The following is a 21,057-nucleotide window of genomic DNA, read 5'->3' as shown; positions in this document are numbered from 1 at the left end:
TTTATTATTCCAAAAATGAAATCTGCATCTGGTTGTAAATATTAAGATTATACCAGCAAGAATGAGTATTTCTGTTAAAAAATTGATTCAAATCAAGTCTTACTTACTAGTGATTTAAACTGATTTGATTGAAATTATATCCACCCTGGTCTAGATTCCTGGCTTGGTGTAAGCTCTCTTCCTAGACAGTTATTTTCTTCCTTGAATACCTGCAAGCACTCTCCCAAGTTCCTTGATGAGCAGAAACAGGTTTTTCCAACTGACCAGATAATTAACAGCCTGGCAAGTTCGCCTCCCAGGTCATAAATTCCAGAGTGCACTGAAGGTGCTTCGAAGAGAAGATTATTTTGGTAGAGTATTGGTTACATTATCATAGAATCATAGTTTGAAGGGACCCCAAGGCTCACCAAGTCCCAACACTCCTACAATGCAGGAATCTGAGTTAAAGCATCCATGACAGACGGCCATCCAACCTCTGCTTATAAACCTCCAAAGAAGGAGAGTCCACAACCTCCCAAGGGAGACCATTCCACTTTCAAACAGCTCTTACTGTCAGAACGTTCTTCCTGATGTTTCGTCAGAATCTCCTTTCTTGTAACTTGAATCCATTGGTTTGCGCCCTTCCCTCCAGAGCAGGAGAAAACAAGCTTGTTCCCTCTTCCATGTGACAGCCCTTGAGATATCTGAAGATAGCTAGCCTATCTCCTCTCAGTCTCCTCTTTCCCAGGCTAAACATACCAAATTCCTTCAACAATTCGTCATACAGCTTGGTTTCCAGATCCTTGATCATCATGGTTGCCCTCCTCTGCACACATTCCAGCTTGTCAATAGTTCAATGCTTCTGCGAGGCTAACCCAAGTCATTTTGCTGTCTAACAAAAGCTACACAGTAGTATTAAGACTTGATGACTCACTGACCTCCACCTGATTCTCAAAGTAGCCCCAGCTGGCTAGTCACACTACTTGCACATTACTTACTAAAATATACTTCTATTGGTGGGCCATTCTTGCAGTCCAAATTATTCTCAAATCAACAGATTAGTTTTTACCTGTTCCTTTCCTCCCTCTGACCCTCCCTCCCCGGATCAATCAAATCAAATAAAGGTAGAAGCTCACCAGTCTAAACAAGAATAAATTTATTTGGGATTGTTTAAAGATTTATTGATATACAAAATGTATACAGTTTTTTATCTTTAATACACTATACCTTTCCTCCCCCAGCAACATAAACCACCATTTAAACAGCTATTGTGTTCGTGCCTTAATGTCTGTATCTATAAGATACACTACAGAATTTTAAAAAAGAATAATTACTGGGCGTTATGATGCCGTTCAATTAAAATTTACAATTAGTACCTATGTAACAAACAAACAAAAGTTGCAGCATGAAAATTCAGTTGGACAACAGGTTCTTCTTGTTGAATATTCAACAAATTTGGGACAGGAAAATGACATTTTATTGGCATAAAGTTTGCATTGCAATCTCCCACACATTACATAATGTAAATTCATCCTAGTTCCTTTTCTTTTAAATAAGTACCATATATAATATTACATTAAAAGGTGTCTTCACACAATATTAAATACAACTAAGGGGCTGCTCCTTACGTCCCTGCGGTGGTGTGGAGCCCACAACAGGCCTGGTCCTTACAGCACCGCAAAAGCTGAGGTTGGAAAGCACTGGTCCCAGGGGACAAGTTCACTCTGCAGCTCACTTCTACGCCCGCATTGCTCCCGCCGGAAACCGAGGCAGCGCTGGCAAGACGAGCAGTCCCAACCAGGACTCTTGCCCCATGGCCCAGGACTTCCAAAGTTACCCAAATGGCGTGAGAAGGTACCAGACTGCAGCAGCTCCAACACTGCTGTGATAAGATCAGAAGAGGCCCCCAAAGGTTGACGCATACATTCAGCTTTATTTTACTGGTTTTAGGAGATCTTTGGAAGGCAACACTTCTGAAGCGGCCATTATATGTAACAAGTAATAGCAACTTCCCTAACGCACCTGCTCATTTTACAAGGCAGCGTCTTACCCAAGACCAGCTGTTTTGTTCTGTTATACAAATGTGATCAGACTTGTCTTGCGACTTTACTACTATTGGACAGTGATTAGATAAAACTGAAATGTATCGTTTTAAAAAAAACAACAACAACGACACAGGAGGAGGAGGGATTTCACTATGCGCAATCCATCCCATCCATCCCGAGAGAACTGGCTCCACACTTGAGGATGAATCCTGATGCAGGAGACAAGCCATCACTTCTTGTTTGGAACCAGGCGTTCCCGCTCCCTGCAGCTCAGCTTACTGGCGTTAACTAAATATGGACAGATCCTTAGGAGCAGCCTCGTTCCATTGAGCCACATAAAACATACATGGCACTGAGCAGAGAGAGCAATTATCTGAGACACCCTGAGAAGTGTCAAAGGAATCCTTCGGTGTCTGTGGGAAGGTGGGGGGGGGTGCTCCCTCCCGTTTCTCTAGCCAGATGACAGAAACCAGCTGCCACAAAGCCCCCAAACCATCTGCCTTAAAAACCATCAGCACAAAAAGAAAAACATCATTTGGTCAAGGGCATATTGCACTACAGGATGAAGAGGAGGAAAGGCCCCCTCTCATGGACCAAGGTAAAATGTTAAGTTATCCTTCTGCTAAAACGCCTCTTTAAAAAGCTATTTCATAAATACTTAATTTCATTCAACCTTTTTTTTATATAAAAAAAAACAGCAGCTGCCAGCTACTCCTTCAGAGGTGATTCCCACATTATGCTAGGCCACTCAACGGTGGACAGTTAACTGTACCAGCGCCATCAAAACAGTTTGGTCCTTTTTCATGCGGCCTTTGTTTTGATGAAGGGCAAACGAACCCCGTGACTTCTGCGAGGGTTTGGTTAGAGCAAGAGAGCTGTGCGTATCTTTACAGCATGAGGTGACTGGAACTGGCAGAGTCTGATTCTTTGGTGCAGCTCCCAGGCCGAATGGTCAGTTCTGGAGAATCATCTTGAGGCAGTAGGATTTTATCGGGTGTGTAGTCGTTTCTCTTCAAGTCTACGGGGAAACAACAACCACCCGAAATCCCACAGATACAGTTGGGTTGAAGAGGGGGAGAGGAAGATGGAGAGGGAGAGAGAATATACAAATTAGCAGCCTTACTTCTGATTCAAATGAGAGCTCCTCTCTAAAATAAGGAGAGAAGGCGAATTAATGTCCTGCCAGAGTTATACAGGCAAGGTAGGCCTTCAGGTTCTTCCCAGTGCAAAACTCTGAGCTTTGAAGACTGGCCCACAGTTGTCCAGTGGGCATTATTGGGTGGTAGAGGCAAGGTGTCTGATATCAAAGGATGTGCGGGTAGGTTGTCCCACAGACTTGCCCTTATGATGCTGGCCATCTTGTGCCTGGCTGGGCCACAGTCAGATTTCCCAACAGGCAGAATCATAGAACTGTAAAGTTGGAAGGGACATTTTTGTGTTGTTATATTCATCATCTAGTCCATCCCTCTGCAATGCAGGAATTTGCAGCTGTCCCATACAGGGATCAAACCTGCAACTTTGGCATTATCAACACCATCTCTGACCAGCTGAGTTATCCAGGCTGTAGAGAAGGTCAAGTGTCTACAGCAGCTTTCCCAATCTGGTGTTCTCCAAATTTTTTGCACTCCAGCTCCCATCAGTCCTGGCCAACACAGATATGCTGGTTGGGACTGATGAGAACTGCAGCCCAACGTAACAGGAGGGCACCAGGTTGGGGAAATGTTGCTCTAGCAGAGTGTATAGGCTTCAGCATTGTTGAAAGAAAAAGGGGAGAACAACAGTCCCTTTGTAAACACACTTCCAAGGCAATTCCTCTTAATAAATATGTATAATAACAACAACAACAACAGCAATAATAATAATAATAATAATAATAATAATAATAATATTATAGTGGCAGAAAAGAAGCCCTTGCTGATGTGTGGTTTGTTCCTCTCTTCCTTCAAAAGACCTGTATTAGTCACTTTGCCAAGTACCAAAACTTTTTCAAGAAAATAAATATTTGAATTATAAATTGCTCAGCTCTGGTTCAGCCTGCACTATGGCCTCTGGGTGTAGCACAACTTGCATATGATATCAATCTATCAAGTGACTTTAGGCCTAGGTTGGTAATTTCAGGACAATTTGTGCCTGACTACCTACCACAATTTTTTAGGGCTCGTCAGGTCCATGGAAAGGAAATTGGGTTCTTGGAGTTGATCGTTCACAGAATTAATAAAAGCCACTGAGATGCATACAGAGGCTTCTAGCTGACAGGGCAGAAGGCGTTCCTCCCCCCCCCCCCAAAAAAAAAGGGTCAATAAAGCCATTTTTTCTCTTCCTTGCAACAATATATTTAGGGCATTTGTTATAGGTATTGAGTTCAGGCCCACTGAAAAGGTGAAAGAATTAGTTTTCGGGGCAGATTTTCTTTTGGGAGAGAAAAATAAGTGTTTCCTCGTGAGGTTGCAAGAGCAATCCAATGAGGTCCAACTGATCAATGAAGCTCAGCTTGGTTCCAGCAATTCATCCATTTTATGTGGAAAGAATGCCTTACCCCCATATCAATGTAAAATTCAATTTATCATAGGTAGAAGCTACAAGAGAGAAGTTATCTTTCATAAATCGGGGGCTGCTATTTACCTGGAAGCTTAAGTTTCCTGCAGCATGAGTTGCAGTGGTGCTTAGCTCTGAAATTTTTGATGGCATCATCTCCCAGATTTGCAGGACCAAATACCATATCGCTTGACCTTTAAAAGAAAGCACACATTAAAAAAATACCTACAGCCAAACATGATTTTTTGTGTGTGTGGTCATCACCCCTTGGCTAGATATGGGGGAGGTTTTGGGTTGTATCCATTGTTGGTCCTACTCAAAGTATATCCACTGACATTGGCGAACATTGGAAAACCTTAGGTTCATTCATTTCAATGGTTCTATTCTGAATAGGACTAGCACTGAATACAATCCTAATTATGCAGGTAAGAAAGGAATGCTCTCCCATAGTATCACACTGGCAATTCCCAGCAGAAAATTTGCTGCTGATGGTGTCCTTAAAAATCACAGAGGTAAGCTAACTTAAAGTTTCATCATAAATCTGTCCTTGGTATCTGTTAATTGGTACACCTAAAGCAGAAGGGCAGCCCTCCACGCTTGCCACATGTGGCCATAGGAAAAAGGAATTTTGCACTGCTTACCTTTTTTCTTCAGCTTTTATCACAGAAGGATCTGTCAAATTTTCTCCAACACCTTCACAAGAAGCAAAGGAAGTTATTATCCTGTTAGCCAAGTAGCACAAGAGTAATTTTAACATAAAAAGAGAAATTATAGCAGATGAAGAATTTGAACAGCTGAAATACAGGTGCCCCCTACTTACGCGGGGGTTACATTTTGTGCCCTGCGCCCCGTGCATATGTAAAAATTGTGTAAGTGGGGAGCACCCTCTGAAAAGCCATTTGTTCCTGTTGTGCAGCTCTCTCTCCAGACAACTCTCTTCAACTAGAGTTGAAGTTCTGTGGACAACTGGAGGTTGTGCAGAAACGCAGCTGCTGCTGTGCGACTGCACGCATCAGCTGTTAGGCGGGGAGGCTGAGAAGCCTAAACAAAGCATCACTGAACCTCTAGTCTCTTTGGGGCTTTCTCCTCCCTCACTGAAGTCCTCCTCAGGCTCCGTGAAGGGTCTCCTCATGAGCCACAAGGACTTGCCACCTCTCTCCCAACATTTCCTGGTCTGAATCTATCAATCTATCTATTTCCAAACGCTGCATGTATACACAGTCACATGCAAATTGATTGTGCGTTAAGTGGGGGGATGCCTGTATCTGAAAGACTGCATCCATCCTGACAGTCCCTCTTGCATCTTAAGAACAGCACAGGTGACCATCTCGGGGGGGGGGGTGATCCAGGAGATGGCATTCTCTGTGGCAGTCCCTAAGTCCCTCCCTACAGAGCTATGTCTGTACCTTCAATGTACAGTTTTTGGTGAATACTGAAGACCTACCTCTTTACCCCAGCCTTTTACATCTGAGATGTGTAGTTTTAGTACTCACCCTACTTCTGTGATTATAATTTGCTTTAATCTGCTTTTAATGATGTATTTTAAAGTGCTGTAACCTATCCTGGGGCCTTAGGGTGAAAGGTGAGTGAGTAAGTAAATGAATAATACATCATCATCATCATCATCATCATCATCATACTGTTTGCAGAATGCCCCCCCCCCCCCAAAGAAGAACAAGGTATTCTAAATACAGGAGAGAAAATGGTAAGTGGAGTTGGTTACAGGAGATTGAAGAGAGACATGCAAGTATGAGTATGGATGGAGAGAAATTGCAATTGAGTAGATTGAAAGTCTAACACAAGGGTGGGGTGAGGGGTGAGGGATGGTGGTGGGAAAAGGAAGTATCTGTGGGACTGAGTGTGGGTATGTATGAATATTTTTAAGGATTGTATGAAATGTATGTTTGTTTGTATATTCGTAATATGTATTAATGTTGAATTTTTTTAATAACAAAAATTAATTTTTTAAAAATGAGTCTTTTCTTGTGGCAACAATGAAATTTGATGACAATCCATATTGTGCAAGTCACAAGCTTCCGGTGCCATTACTACAGCACACACCTCTGTGTCACATCCACACACACACCCATTTACCTTGCAGATCAAGGACCAACAGCTCTCCTCGAGTATATTCGTATGTCCAGTGGCTGAAGGCTAACATGACCTCCTCTAGCATGTTGGTTGGAATTATTTCATCTCCATTGTTGTTGTTGTACTTTCTGAATTCTCCTGTCATGCACTCCTCAACTGCAAACCACTGGCCAGCTGAGTGACAATATAAGAGGAATGCTTCCAAGAACCTTGTAAGAAAACACATAGGAACGAAAACACTGTGTGAACCACTGATTCATTAGCCTCGCACTCTGGTGTGGAAATTCCTTTTTGTTCCATTATTTCACGTTACATTTGAAGATGTAATAATGCCTACCTTGGAGAATAGGGAATAGATTTTGGCTTCATCTGATTGAATGCAAACGTGAGTTTCTGAGCAGCCCTCTGTTGCTGAATTTCCTATTGATTTAAAAAAAACATACACCAAAGACTTTACTCAAGATAAACCTCTAGCATGGAGAAGAAACACAAGGAACTGTATTACATTTTTTTTCTTCTAATTTCCGTATTTTTCTGTCTATAAGACGCCCCCTATTTTGAGGGACTCCAATTTAAGAAAATATTGTGTATTTTACTATCCATGTATAAGACACCCACCCCCTCAAATTTTTGACATGATTTTTAAGGGGAAAAACCTAGTCTTATACACGGAAAAATACGGTACATTTTTGTGTTGTTATATTCATACAAAGTAGTTAAGACAATAGGCAGAAAATTCCTACCTTTGTGGTCCATTATTGCTTTATACAGTACGATGAAAGTACACAGTGCTTTTCAAAGAATGAGAGCACAGGTCCCTTACAATTTAGAAATCAACACAAAGGAGAAAGAGGGAGGCAAACGGAAGCAGGAAAAACAGTGAAGCAAATGTAATTTTTGCAGTTATTCATAGTTAGGCTTAGTGGCATTGGGATATAGAGACTAGGGACAGTGTCAAAGACGTAACAGAAAAATGTGAATTTGGAGGAGGGTTTTGAAAGAAGTAAGAGAGGTAGTATCATGGAAGAATTCTGGGATGCAGCCCCATGTATAAGGGATAAAGGACAAAGCTGCTGGAGTGAGCAGAAAATCTTTGGACAGCAACCTTTGGACAGTGAAGGCCGTATGCAGGGATGCGTTGGAATATAAAAGCAAGAGATGGGGTGACAAGGCTATGGATGAGCATAAGGATTTATGGAAGGATGCCATATGGTTGGGAGTGATAAAAAGATGGGTGGTTTTGGCAGCAGAGTGCTGGGAAGAAGTGAGGTGATGAAGGTGTGAATGGAAAACTAGAGAGCAGAATGTTGTAGCAGTCAAAGTGACAGATGACCGGAAGTTTTGCTGATGTGACCAATGTATTTTTCTAAATTTTTAAAGGGAGAAGCAACATAACTGGCAACTGAATATGCAGAGTAAGAGAGAGAGAGATGGAGTGAGGAGTAAAAAAGAAAGCCAATGATCAAAAGTTGGGCAAGAGGGTAGATGGCAGTGTTGTCAATGGAGGACAGTGAAGGAAAGAAGGGATGTATCTTGTTTGTCCCAACAGTATCCAACTGCTAAACATGTTTAAGCATCTGGTGGATATGTACTAGATGAGCAAGAACAACAACTTACTCTTAAACAGAGATGTAACACTGTGTCTTCTTTGTAAATGCTTGACCAAGTATTGACAACTTCCGGAAGAAAAGATTTGATGATATAAAGGTGGCCTGATTTCAGAATATCATACTCGGACCAGGTGCAGGCCACCTTGAGGGCTCGTCGCAAGCCTCCTCCCATCTCCTCCTTGCTTAGGAATTCTATTTTGGCACAGAGACCCAACTGAGACCAGGAAGACATGCTGTTGTTCAAGATGTTGGGAGAGCTTTCTTCAAGACGATACACAGTAACTGGTTCGCCTGTAATGTCACAGCACAAAGAAGTGAAATGCAGTTAAGCCTGGGGTAACGTTGACTTAATGTCTATTTATACTGTACTGGTGAACACCTTTTTCGGACAATGGAGAGAAGATATAGCCAGACTTTTGCATAATCAATTATCTAACCAATTATTAAGCTTTTGATACAATAGAATCCTCTGTGTTGACTTGGAGACCTTTCTCCATTTACTGCTAAAAACTAGCAACAAAGGCTTGGGACTCTAGCTTTTTAAGAGTCAGCTTCAGTATACATTTCCCCAACCTATCCCCAGAATTTTGATGGTGAACTATTGCCTATTTTCCTGTGCTGTGAAAAACAGATCTATCACTATTAATTATTTTTTTTTCTCTTTTTTTTCTTTTCCTTTTCCTTCTCCTCCTGCGATGAGGCTACATTTTAATATTTTAATGTTCCATTATTTTAATGTTGCCTTTTTATTTTGTTTTTAAGTTGTAATCATCTTGTTTTTATTATTGCTTGTAAGCCGCTCTGAGCCCGGCCTTGGCTGGGGAGGGTGGGGTATAAATAAAAAATTATTATTATTATTATTAAGCTTGACGATTAAGGAATAATATTATTAAAATCTGAAAATCATTCCAGAGGCTACAATACGTTTTCCTACCTCTTGGAGGCACAGGAGTGAATGGTATGCTTTGCGATAACCTCATCAAATTATTTCTTTCAACAGCTGAAAAGACAGAGAAATTCATTGAAGAAGATGACGCTTCTACTTTTTATTATTTTGCAACCTAGTTTTGGACACTTACCTGAATAGTAGTAGGTGGTATCCATGATGGGTTTAAAAGGAGAGGCAATTCCTTTGGAAAAAAGGAAGGGAGTGTTATATTTTTACATAAAACTCGTGATTTAATGCATCCTGGTTTTTAAAAAAGGGTAATGACAAAGAACAAAAAGCACTCTAGGCTCACAGGCAAGACCTTGATCATTTATGGTGATTCTTATGGTGAGGAAAATGATGATGGTGATTCTTATGGTGAGGAAAATGATGATGAGATGCTCTAAGATTGGAGAAGAGCACAAGCACCAAGGGGGTTTTCCCTAAATGAGTCTTGTAATGATTACAACCTTAAATAAGGGCTGTTGGCACTAAAATGCATAACAAACCTCCATCAACATCATCTTTGGCAGCCATACATTAGTTTCCCACAACATGTTAAATTTATGGCAACACCGAAGTTATCAGCAGCTTACCATTCAGTGCATCTTCCTCAGAAGACCTGCAAGAGACAGAAATTGCACTCAACCCAAATTCTGTATGTACCTCTTGGTTTTTTTATTACTCAACTTCATTGCTCTGGTCACTTTGCTCTGCTTGTAATAGGTAAAGGTAAAGGGACCCCTGACCATTAGGTCCAGTCGTGGCTGACTCTGGGGTTGCAGCGCTCATCTCGCTTTATTGGCCGAGGCAGCCGGTGTACAACTTCCAGGTCATGTGGTCAGCATGACTAAGCCGCTTCTGGTGAACCAGAGCAGCACACGGAAACGCCATTTACCTTCCTGCTGGACCGGTACCTATTTAGCTACTTGCACTTTTGTGCTTTCGAACTGCTAGGTTGGCAGGAGCAGGGACCAAGCAACGGGAGCTCACCCCGCCGCGGGGATTCGAACCGCCAACCTTCTGATTGGCAAGTCCTAGGCTCTGTGGTTTAACCCACAGCGCCACCTGCTGTCCCTGCTTGTAATACCCTAAGCCCAATCACCCATCAGACCCAATACTGCAACCTCTATGCCTTCAAAACAAATGAACAGCAAACAGAGCAGGGGAGGGGAGAGAAAACAACTCTGAAGACTTAAAATTACTGTGAAGGCGACGGGTGCTGCAGCAGTGCTCTTTAATGAGGCTACGAGCCAGGTGTTTCAAACTGGCTACATCAGGTTCAATTATCCCCCTTCAAGAACAACCACAACAAGATAAATGCCCAGGTCATCAGGGTTGCTTAGGAACGGGTGGGCAGATAGATTAGATGACTCCTCCCATGGTCTAACTGCCCAGCAACAATCGGACAGGCTTAAAAGTGAATGTGCAGTGTGCTGGCACACAGGGAGAAAACTGCAGCTCACTCAATGCCTCCCCAACTCCTGGGGAGTTTGGAGATACCTGGACAGTTCTGAGTATTGCCATTTAGACTTTACTTACATTTGATTGCTATACGACGGTCGACCTGCTAACCAATCCTGCAAGAAAAAAAGAGAGAGATGCACCTATTTCGTACATAACTTAACTGATGGTTTTAGAAGCAATATATCAGACTTTTGTAAGAGCACTACAAGGCTCCCTCAAAAAAATTAATTGTGAAGATGTTTTCAGCCTCAATATGCTTCTGAAGCATTGCTAAGTCTGCTGGTCAAAAGAAATTGTACAATCTGTTCAGCAGAAGTGCCTGGATAAAGAGACTAGGATTGCAACTATGTAGCAAATGCAGCCACAGCCTGACAGGTTACCTGCCTTACCTTGGGCTATTTTGGTGATGTAAATTGCTTACTTGAGCAGGCTCTATTAGCTGTGCAGGCAGAAATGGCATGAACATTCTGCCAGCACTCAAAAAGGTGGTGTGAAGGTGCAATCAAATGCCATATGGACACAGTCCATTCTTTTCTCCTTGAAGACCTATTACAATTCGCTCTTGTCGACCTCCAACCCTTACTCTTAAGCATGAGAGCTAGAGAGGACAAATTTGCCCAGCACATTTCAAGAGAAGAAAAAAACTGCCAATTTGGAGGCTACAGGCAACTCACAACTTACGTGGAGATTATGGGGTGTAAAGTCAAAATCGTGTATAGTCAAAACACATTGGGTTCAATGGCCGGTGGGGTTTCCAAAGACTCCTTTTCCTGAATGCCTGTCCCCTTTTGTTTCTATTTTTTTTTAACTGCCAAGTATAGAAAGCTGAATGTGCACAAGTTAAATGCACATAAGTTGTGAGTTACCTGTACTACCATAGCAGGTCACACTAAATTGTGATGGACAGTGAACTGTGTTGCCTTGTACTGCTTTCTATCAATTGCTACTATGATTCAATTTTTGTATTTCCTGGGTTCTTTTCACAGACACTGAGGGGAAACATTGTATGCATTGTTATTTTGTTTTACTCACTGTGAGTAAGGCCGCCTTGGAATCTGCCTGATGAGGCTCCTCAACCGATGGTCTTCTGCTCTTGTGCACTGGAAAATGATTTTGCAATTAGAATGGCCACCTTTTGACATGTCAACAAATACTACCAATTCTTCAACATATGTGTCCAAGATCCTGCAGGGAAAGCAAGATACACTTGCTTTCATACACATACATGGGCTTGGATACAGAGAATCACAAGACTATGCTTCAGACGCACATATTGGGCACATGGCAAAACTCATTTGAAACTAAGGTAAAGGGACCCCTGACCATTAGGTCCAGTCGTGACCGACTCTGGGGTTGTGGTGCTCATCTTGCTTTATTGGCCAAGGGAGCTGGTGTACAGCTTCCAGGTCATGTGGCCAGCATGACTAAGCCGCTTCTGGCAAACCAGAGCAGCACACGGAAACGCCGTTTACCTTCCCACCGGAGCGGTACCTATTTATCTACTTGCACTTTGACGCACTTTCGAACGGCTAGGTTAGCAGAAGCAGGGACCGAGCAACAGGAGCTCACCCCGTTGCGGGGATTCAAACCACCGACCTTCTGATTGGCAAGTCCTAGGCTCTGTGGTTTAACCCACAGCACCACCCGAGCGAGTTAAAGGACCTTCAAAGGTTTGTTTGGGGCACAGAATCGTAAGTTTATGTGTTGCGCAATTTTTTTAAAAAAAATCTGCCGTGGACATTAAAACCTTTAACATGCTCAAAGAAGCTGTCTGGATATCAGTCAAAAGCTACTGTTAGAAGGAAGACAAGTTTTTTAAATAGCAAAGATGGGTGCCACTCTCACCTCTCAGTATTGCCAGTTCACATTGCTCCCCAATCAATCAAAGTTTAATTGACTGATGATGGAGCAACTATGCATTTATGTAATTCCACATTTTTAGGGATGGTTTGTTTACAGAATCCAATCACTGAGGCTGCAATCTGAAGTAGGCACTGACGGCTGGGTAATAAGGCCTCAACCACTCACGCCCCTGTTCTTTTCCCCACCAAAACTCACTCCCACCAAGCTGCACTCGCAGGAAAAGACATGAGCAGCGGCAGCTTTTAGCCAGAAGGGATAAAGTCAGTAGGAGGACAATTTTCAGTAGGGAAAGAAATGAGAAAGAAAGAACCAAGAAGCCCCTCTCTCTCCAATGCCAGTTCCCTCAGACAAATTTAGCCACAATGGCTGTGTTTTGTAAAATAAAGCAGTTTTGAAAATACAGGAAATGGCACAAAGGAAAAAATGCTGTATGCTAGTATTAGTTCAGAAAATTCAGAGATCAGAAACTAATGTGTTTACTTACTTTGCTCTGATAGTGCTGCTAATGAGCTTCTATGGTAGTCGGTAAAACCACCACATGAACTGACAGGCCTCAGGTTGCCTTCTGCATTACTACCACCCTGTGTATTCAACAAATAATAATGTTATAATTCACAACTCTACTCAAATAATCTTATCTGTGTCACCACTTGAAAGTTACTATACAGTACTTAAGAAGTGACACACTTGCTTTTTGAAGGAATATTCAAATGTTACTGGCTATTTGATGCAACAATGAAGAGATGGAACACAAATGGCAAAGTTATACCTGTTGCTTTGTTGTCTCGATGCCTTCCAAAATTGCTTTTTTGAAATCTTCCTGTTGCTCCTATAGAAGGTATCAATAAATTGCTTTTTAAACTTAGGTTAGTAGTGAAGTGGCTTTAATAAGTCTCAAACTTTTCATAAACTCTGGGCCAGAAACAAGAAATTAGGGTTTGGGGAGACCGTTTTCCTACAAGTGTTATTTTAGAGCTCTTACTTCAAAGCTGAAACACTCCAAAGCTGGCATCTGCAGGTTTTAGTCCTGGTCTAAAATTTCATATTTGTGTTCTGATGTCCATGCATGCTCACACGAGTCAAAGTTTCCTGCACACTGCCATGTTTGTTTGACTGAGTTAACTTATATGCCACTTTCCCACAATGATCTGTGCCCAAAGCTGCTTACAGAAAACATTCAAGTACTTTGTGCTATAAGACTGCACAAAAGAATGCTTTAGAGAACAGGGGAGGACATTAGGAGTTCTGGGTACACACTGTGATTGCACCATGCTGTCTGGGCCGGATCTATCATGAAGTTAAAACTGAGTACAGTACTGATGCTCTCCAAAATGCTGTGCTTCCTAGCAACCTGAAACATAGGAAGCTGCTTTTTCCCAGATCTAACCCATCCCTGACTACTCAGGGATATCCATTTAACCCAGCCCTAACTACTCAGGCAGTCTTGATTCCTTTAACTGGTGGTGACAGGATCAGACCCTGAGGCTTTCTCTGTACAGGATATATACCCACTACCTCTGAGATATAATTCCCCCGCCACCTAAGTCTTTGAACCTGGGACTACTCAGCTAGCAGCTCAAACTTATAATGACAAAGTAGAACAGGCGCCTGCTTAGTTAACACCACTGAAAACCATCCTGTAACGTGATTGAATGCACATGTATTTGAGATTTGAGTTTAAGTGAACTCCCTGTATCGGAACAAAATAAAAAAATTCCTTCCAGTAGCACCTTAAAGACCAACTAAGTTACTTCTTGGTATGAGCTTTCGTGTGCATGCACACGAAAGCTCATACCAAGAAGTAACTTAGTTGGTCTTTAAGGTGCTACTGGAAGGAATTTTTTTATTTTGTTTTGACTATGGCAGACCAACACGGCTACCTATCTGTCCCTGTATCAGCTTAGGACTAGGACCTCAGGACACGGCCCAGATCATTCTCCCCTCCTCCCAAGCCACACAGCTCACTTAGCCCTGATCTGTGCCTTCCACTGGTTATTTCACCTGGCTGGAATGTGCCCTTGGGGTATGATAAGTACTTCTCACTTGCCTGGATGCTGTGTGTCTAGCCAGACACACTTTTGCCACACCCACCACTGACATGTGGCCCTGATAAGGCTGCCTATGAGGAAATGTGGCCCTTGGCTGAAAAAAGGTTTCTCACCCTGGCTTGGGCTACTGCTCAACTTCCGCCGCAATCTCCCTCTTACCTCAATATCATCACTTTTTTCTTTGCTCTTAGCCACAGTCTCTTTAAATCGTTGCAATTCCATGCTGTCCCTGTGACCTTTGGCGACACCATTATAGGAACAGAAATAAAACGGCAGATTTTAGAGGGGAAGCACCAAACAGATGCAAATTTGATTAAGGATACTGCTGAGATCAGAAAAGTATATAGAAGGACAGTTGACATTTTTAATGGTAGGTTGAGGAACTATTGCTTTTCCTACATATAAGTGATGACATAAGAAACAATTTCAGAGGAAATATTTCATACCACTACCCTGGTTTCAAAGCCATGAGCGTGTTATTTGCTTTCAGAACCATGCAGTGTGGATATCAGTATTTTTACAAAATGTAGCTATTAGTAGAAAAAGCACAGTTCAACACAATAGATTTTAAAAATATAAACTTCACCCTCAAAATGTAAGAAAACAACAATGACATGGCCTATGGTGTTCTCTTTCTCACCCTTTCTCACACCCATTCAAAATAATTTACCTATGCCAACATTCAGAATGCCTGTGTAGTGAGCAGAGCTTTCCTTGCCTGCCATTTTTACACTAGATTATATTTGCATAGAAACATACATACGTGGGGGCCAAAGCATATAGGCTTGAATCATGGAATCTGTAAATTACATGGAACTGAGGTGCACAAATCATGATTTCAGGTTTATGCACATTGTCATTTCACATGTAAAACATTATGCAAAGGTGAAACCAATGGCAGGTAGAGCCAGGATGGAGCTTGGGGATCACAGAGATCATCCACTGCACATATATGCTGAATGTCTTCACAGGGCTATCACTCCTCTGTCTCCAAAATTCTACAGGACTGAACATTAAGGATGAAGATTATATTATAAATGAGAAGGCACCCCGGCACCAAACCTTTTGCCACAGTAAAAAAAAAAAAAGTGCCATTATTCAGCTGTGTGGTTAGTGAAGTAAATATAAACAGCCTGATCTTGAGCCTTTGTATCTAACTTCTCCCCACTCCCATTTTTTAATTAAAAATATACATTTACAATTATTACAGCCATTTTCAAAACATGTGAATGGGGAATCAACTATTAAACACACAAATCTGGTAGCTTAAAAGCACTAGCAAAAGTTAGATAAAAATATTACAAATAAAGTCCATTCAGAATAGATCTGGGCCTCAGGCAGATGTTACTCAAACTTGTAGTAAAAGATTGTAATCGCATGCATATCACATCCTCAGATCTTCCTGAAGCCTCTATTCATATTTGAATAGAGGCTTACATGCTTATTGCAATGGGGCATATCAGGAGTCTACATGTTTAAGGTCCTATTTAAGGGCTTCCACTGCACAGACATCAGGGGTCCCAGAAATAAAACAGGATGGCGTGAAAACAATCTACCAAATTTAATTGGCTTTACATGGCTAAAGGCACTTTTGGAGTAGTCTGAAATGAATTTTCTGGTAACATTGACAAGTTTAAATTAAATGTAATCTTTAAAAAGTTATCATGTTGCAAGATAAAAAGACAATTCATGCTCACTTTGAGCCACTGAGGCAAAAAACCTCTTACCTTAGAAATGGTCTAGATCAAGGGTGCACAACTTGCAGCCCTCCAGATGTTGTTGGACTACACCTCCCATCATCCCTGATCACTGGCTATGTTGGCTGGGGCTGATGGGGGTTGTAGTCCAGAAATATCTGGAGGGCTGCAGGTTGTGCATGCCTGGTCCAGAATAAACTGAACTCAAAGTATTTTGTTAGCACACCTCTCCTTCCATTGTCTTGACAAACAGAAAATCTGCCACCATTTTGCAAAAAAATTTCCAGTTAAAACACCACTTGAATAAACAACAGAATCTACACCAAAATGGTTAAGTGCTGATTTACAAAGTAAAGAAACATTTTGATAGTTTGCGGAAGTGAAGAGGTTAAAAGCAAAGTGCACCACCTGCAACCAAATTCCGCTAAAGTTCCCATACAATTTTTGATAAATCAAACCTTGAGATTCAGATTTGATCCATAGTTTCTGAAGACGTACAGTGGTGTTGGAACTTAAATCATGACCCTTTTGTGCTGTTTCTGGAATGCTTCCAGGAGGTTCTTCAGTATCCAGTGTCCCATTCAGATCATTACTGGGGTCACTTCTGACCTCATCAGCAGATGTCAATTGTAATTTAATTTTGGCGTCGTTCTTCTTCAGCTTCAAAGAGGACTGAGGATTCCATTTGTCTGTGTAGCTCTCAGCACTAGTATAACTTTCCTCATAAATAAATCCATGATTAACACATCCTCCAGGTTCAATACAAGGCTGGGAGGTGGTAGCAAGGCTAACAGAGCAAGAAGCAGGAGAGTCATGGCAACCAATAGCAACTTTTGGAAGTACAGATTTTGGTGTGTTATACTTACCCACAAATGCACCAAATTCAACAGCATTCTCTCCATCAGCAGCCTTAAGGACTATAACCTGGTCGTCCTTTGTGGTACTTTCTAACTGGCTTTTACAGCTGGGCTGAGAAGGAGTGCTAACGAAAAATTTAGCTGTCGAAGATGTTAGATGTGGCATGCTGTTTAGCGAAGTGCCCGTCTTTTTATTCTTTTGAACGCATTTCGATGAGTCTGTACCCTGTATTCTTTGACGAAGTTCTGGGGGGGATAGAGCTCTTGGAATTAAGGCACTGCCCGAGGAACCTGCCTCTGGAAAGTTGAATTCATCCCTCTTGGGGGGCCCAGTCATCTTATGTCCAGAATCTCTTTCATCTTGCATAGAAATGTTGCACAGTAAAGCATTATTACTCTCAAGGCCTCCTTGAGGAAAAGAAGAACCAAATACATTGCCAATGCTGTGCTTTCTCCACATGGAAGATCTTAAAGGACCGTCATCAATGGGGTTTTGTGCCAAATGCTTTGAGATACTCAGTTCTCGTGTAATTTCATTATGAACCTTGCTAGCTTCTGAAGCCTTCTGGGCAGTTAATGTTTTCAAAGTATCCACCGTAAGAGCAGAGAGGTCTTGCAAGTGGCCAATCTGTGTATCGAGAGAGTGCAAGGAACGCTTGATATAGTTGACTCTGTCACTAACCTCCTTGATTTGGATGCACATTTGCTCAACGCTGGAAGGGGAAGGGAGAAGATACCATTGGGTGAGAAAAAAGAGAATCAGACTTTTCACTGAACGCAAGGACTTCTCAAAACACACGAAGATCACAAGTAGGCCATGTGAAATAATTACAGGTCCGTTAGCATAAAACAAGGGGTTGGACTAGATGACCCTCAGGGTCCCTTCTAACTCTGCAATTCTATGATTCTTTGGTAACAACCCACCCATACCGAAGGTTGTGTACTGTGTTTCTGCCTTACTGGTCTGGTCGTCTTCTCTGGTCTTAAAGTAAAGGTAAAGGGACCCCTGACCATTAGGTCCAGTCGTGGCCGACTCTGGGGTTGCGGCGCTCATCTCACTTTACTGGCTGAGGGAGCCGGCGTACAGCTTCCGGGTCATGTGGCCAGAATGACTAAGCCACTTCTGGCGAACCAGAGCAGCACACTGAAATGCCGTTTACCTTCCCGCTGGAGCGGTACCTATTTATCTATACTTTATATTTATACTTTGATGTGCTTTCGAACTGCTAGGTTGGCAGGAGCAGGGACTGAAGAACAGGAGCTCACCCCGTCGCAGGGATTCAAACTGCCAACCTTCTGATCGGCAAGTCCTAGCCTCTGTGGTTTAACCCACAGTGCCACCCGCGTCCCACCCTTACATCCTTCCAAATCAACTCCCACCAAGAAATTGTGTTGTGTCCCTGCATCAGGCATGATCAGATCACTGAATCAGTCTTGAAGACAATTTGTATAATCAACAAGGTTTGCCCAGTAGTTTGCCCAGAATAGTTAAACAAGCCCACGTCCCAACAACATACTAAGCCAGACTATGGGTTGGCTCAGCAGCAGAATGACCAGGGAAGAGCGAAGTGATTTCCTCTCCCTGAGCTCATGCATTCTGTACCAACCCATGGCCTATGCTGCACCTTTATGGGCTGCCTTTGCAAACCTCTCACCATTAGAGTCACTTCAAAGCCAATTCTTACGTCGACTTTTAAAATTACCAACATGCATAAGTAATGCGGCTATTCGCTTAGAAATGAAGATCCCGTCAGTGGAGTTAGTTATATGGAGGAGAGTTTTGATTTATTGGATATCCCTATGGCATAAACTCCCGAACCACTATCTCATTCAATGCATGTGGCGAGATGACTTCACAAATTTGTGGTCAGGAAAAATCCATGCCAAATTGCTGTCTTATGAGATCTCGCCCACTGAATTGCTTAAACTGGATTTAAATGTGGCAAAAAGGTGTATAAATCAAAGGCTGGATGATGTGGAGCTATACCAAAATTTCGTAGCTGGTGGTGGAGTCTGCTCGCCGTTAAATTTCGGCATAACCCCTATCTACCGCACTCCGTCCTACTTAACATCGCTTATGGCCGCGTCTCACCAATATGCCTTCATTAGAGCTAGGTTTAATGTCTTTCCAACAAACGTGCTGAGACATAGATTCACTAAGGGCCAAGTCCCTTCAATGTGTGCTTGTGAAATGAAAACATCTGAATCTCTACGTCATGTTATGTTTATCTGCCCTTTGTACAGTTCAGCCCGTGCTAGCATACTAAACTCCATAATCCAGCCTATGGCTGACAAACCAGTAGACCTACAGCTTGCTTGGGTTCTTCAAGATGTGGATCCTTATATTACCCTACAGGTTGCTAAATTCCTAACAGCCATCCTCTCGTACAAGAGACGGAATGGAATGTTAGCTGATTATTGATAGTTATAAGAATTTTCTATAACGACATCAGATATTGATTTTAGTGTAGTGCAAATTTTTTAAAATTTTAATCTTAATCTTAAACTTTTCTTATGAATTGGCTAATATTTGTCCTTGTGAGTTGTGAACTGTGTTATACTACTTGTGGCTTGTACGAATCCGCTGTTTTATTTGATTTGTTTTGTTGTGTTGTGTTTCATGATGGGCGTAAAGCCGAATAAACATTTGATTGATTGAACCCATGGTTTGGCTTAGAGCGACCTGTGAACCAGACCAGGGAGATTACTGTAAGTATGCAACAGAGATCTGCTAAATGAGGATAATGCTTCATGTGCCTGATGATGTATGCTCTAGTCCATGAAAGCTTGTGTTCAAATGTGGCCTCTGTGTTGCTTTTGATGCAAACAGACTAAAATGGCTACTGGTCTGCAATTAGATAATTTTATAATGGACCCTGCCAATCAAAGGTCCACATGTTAAAACAGGCTGCTGTTGGTCAACATCTACTATGATAAATGTAAATCGGAGTTTGATTTTAAAGTAACTGAAAATGTGCTATTCACTTAGCTGTTCCAATCATTCCTGGAAAAACTGAAAAGAACAAGGTTGAAACGGTCATTCCTTATTATTTCATACCGTTCAGAAGTAACTCTAATTCTCTCTTCACTTCCAGAATGGAATTTATCATCTTTTTCATTGAAATACATCTCAACACACAACTCTTCAAAATCATGAAGCTTCTTTTGATCTTCTTCTGTTAGAAACAGTTCTAGAGAATGAAAGAAACAATCCATTTCAGAAGCTTGCTAATGAACCACTGCAGAAAAGAAGTAAAAACAGTAAAAAACCAAGGAAATGAGTATTCCCGTAGCCAAGGGCCTCACATTATGAGTGTTGGATTTAAGTATACAGTGGTACCTCTGGTTAAGAACATAATTCGTTCTGGAGGTCTGTTCTTAACCTGAAACTGTTCTTAACCTGAGGTACCACTTCCAGGCTAGTGGCATCTGTAACCTGAAGTGTCTGTAACCCAAGGTGTCTGTAACCCAAGGTACCACTGTATCTGGGGTTTTTTCCCTTTCCCCAAATTAGGTACACTAGAATATAATGCACCTCCAAAAATGGTTGTTTGTTGGGTTACTAACACATCTATTCATATACTTTTAAAGTACAGTGGTACCTCGGTTTTTGAACAGCTTAGTTAACGAACAACTTGGAAATCGAACGCCGCAAACCCGGAAGTAGGTGTTCCGGTTTGTGAACTTTTTTCAGAATCCAAACTGTTCCGTTTTGAGTGTTACACTTGCTTTTTCAGGGCCACACTTCCGTTTTGAATGTCCCTGCTCCTGCTTGCATGGGAGTAGGAGCTGAATTGGGGCAGCTCAGCTGGGGAGCGTGAAGCCTCCCTTCCCAGCACGAACCCCTCAATGGTGCAAGCAGGAGTGGGTATCTCTCGTGGCGGCTCAGCTGGGGAGCGCGAAGCCTCCCTTCCCAGCTGAGAGATCCCTGCCCCCG

The 21,057-nt window shown here is 42.1% G+C and overlaps 1 protein-coding gene across 2 annotated transcripts in view; it reads right to left on the bottom strand.

The window, feature by feature from the left end:
* Positions 1-1,118: 1,118 nt before the first annotated feature.
* TRPM7 (transient receptor potential cation channel subfamily M member 7) overlaps positions 1,119-21,057 on the bottom strand; it is a 73,984-nt gene continuing 54,045 nt past the window's right edge. Inside the window, exons 25-40 of one of the 2 annotated variants that reach the window (XM_079954149.1) lie at positions 20,179-20,311; positions 16,722-17,833; positions 14,726-14,802; positions 13,288-13,347; positions 13,003-13,099; positions 11,688-11,755; positions 10,731-10,768; positions 9,785-9,810; positions 9,340-9,390; positions 9,195-9,260; positions 8,268-8,551; positions 6,988-7,070; positions 6,654-6,859; positions 5,201-5,252; positions 4,647-4,753; positions 1,119-3,042 (exon numbers count right to left, since the gene is read on the bottom strand). In XM_079954149.1, the coding sequence (XP_079810275.1) occupies positions 2,912-3,042; positions 4,647-4,753; positions 5,201-5,252; positions 6,654-6,859; positions 6,988-7,070; positions 8,268-8,551; positions 9,195-9,260; positions 9,340-9,390; positions 9,785-9,810; positions 10,731-10,768; positions 11,688-11,755; positions 13,003-13,099; positions 13,288-13,347; positions 14,726-14,802; positions 16,722-17,833; positions 20,179-20,311 (2,591 nt within the window). In that variant the 3' untranslated portion in view covers positions 1,119-2,911. The remainder of the gene's footprint in view (positions 3,043-4,646; positions 4,754-5,200; positions 5,253-6,653; positions 6,860-6,987; positions 7,071-8,267; positions 8,552-9,194; positions 9,261-9,339; positions 9,391-9,784; positions 9,811-10,730; positions 10,769-11,687; positions 11,756-13,002; positions 13,100-13,287; positions 13,348-14,725; positions 14,803-16,721; positions 17,834-20,178; positions 20,312-21,057) is intronic. The other variant, XM_079954150.1, reaches the window with a different exon arrangement.

Source organism: Podarcis cretensis, assembly GCF_951804945.1.
Source record: "Podarcis cretensis genome assembly, chromosome: 14".
Taxonomy (NCBI): Eukaryota; Metazoa; Chordata; class Lepidosauria; order Squamata; family Lacertidae; genus Podarcis; species Podarcis cretensis.
Note: the sequence above shows the minus strand (reverse complement) of the source record. Positions and strands in the feature narration are given on the sequence as shown.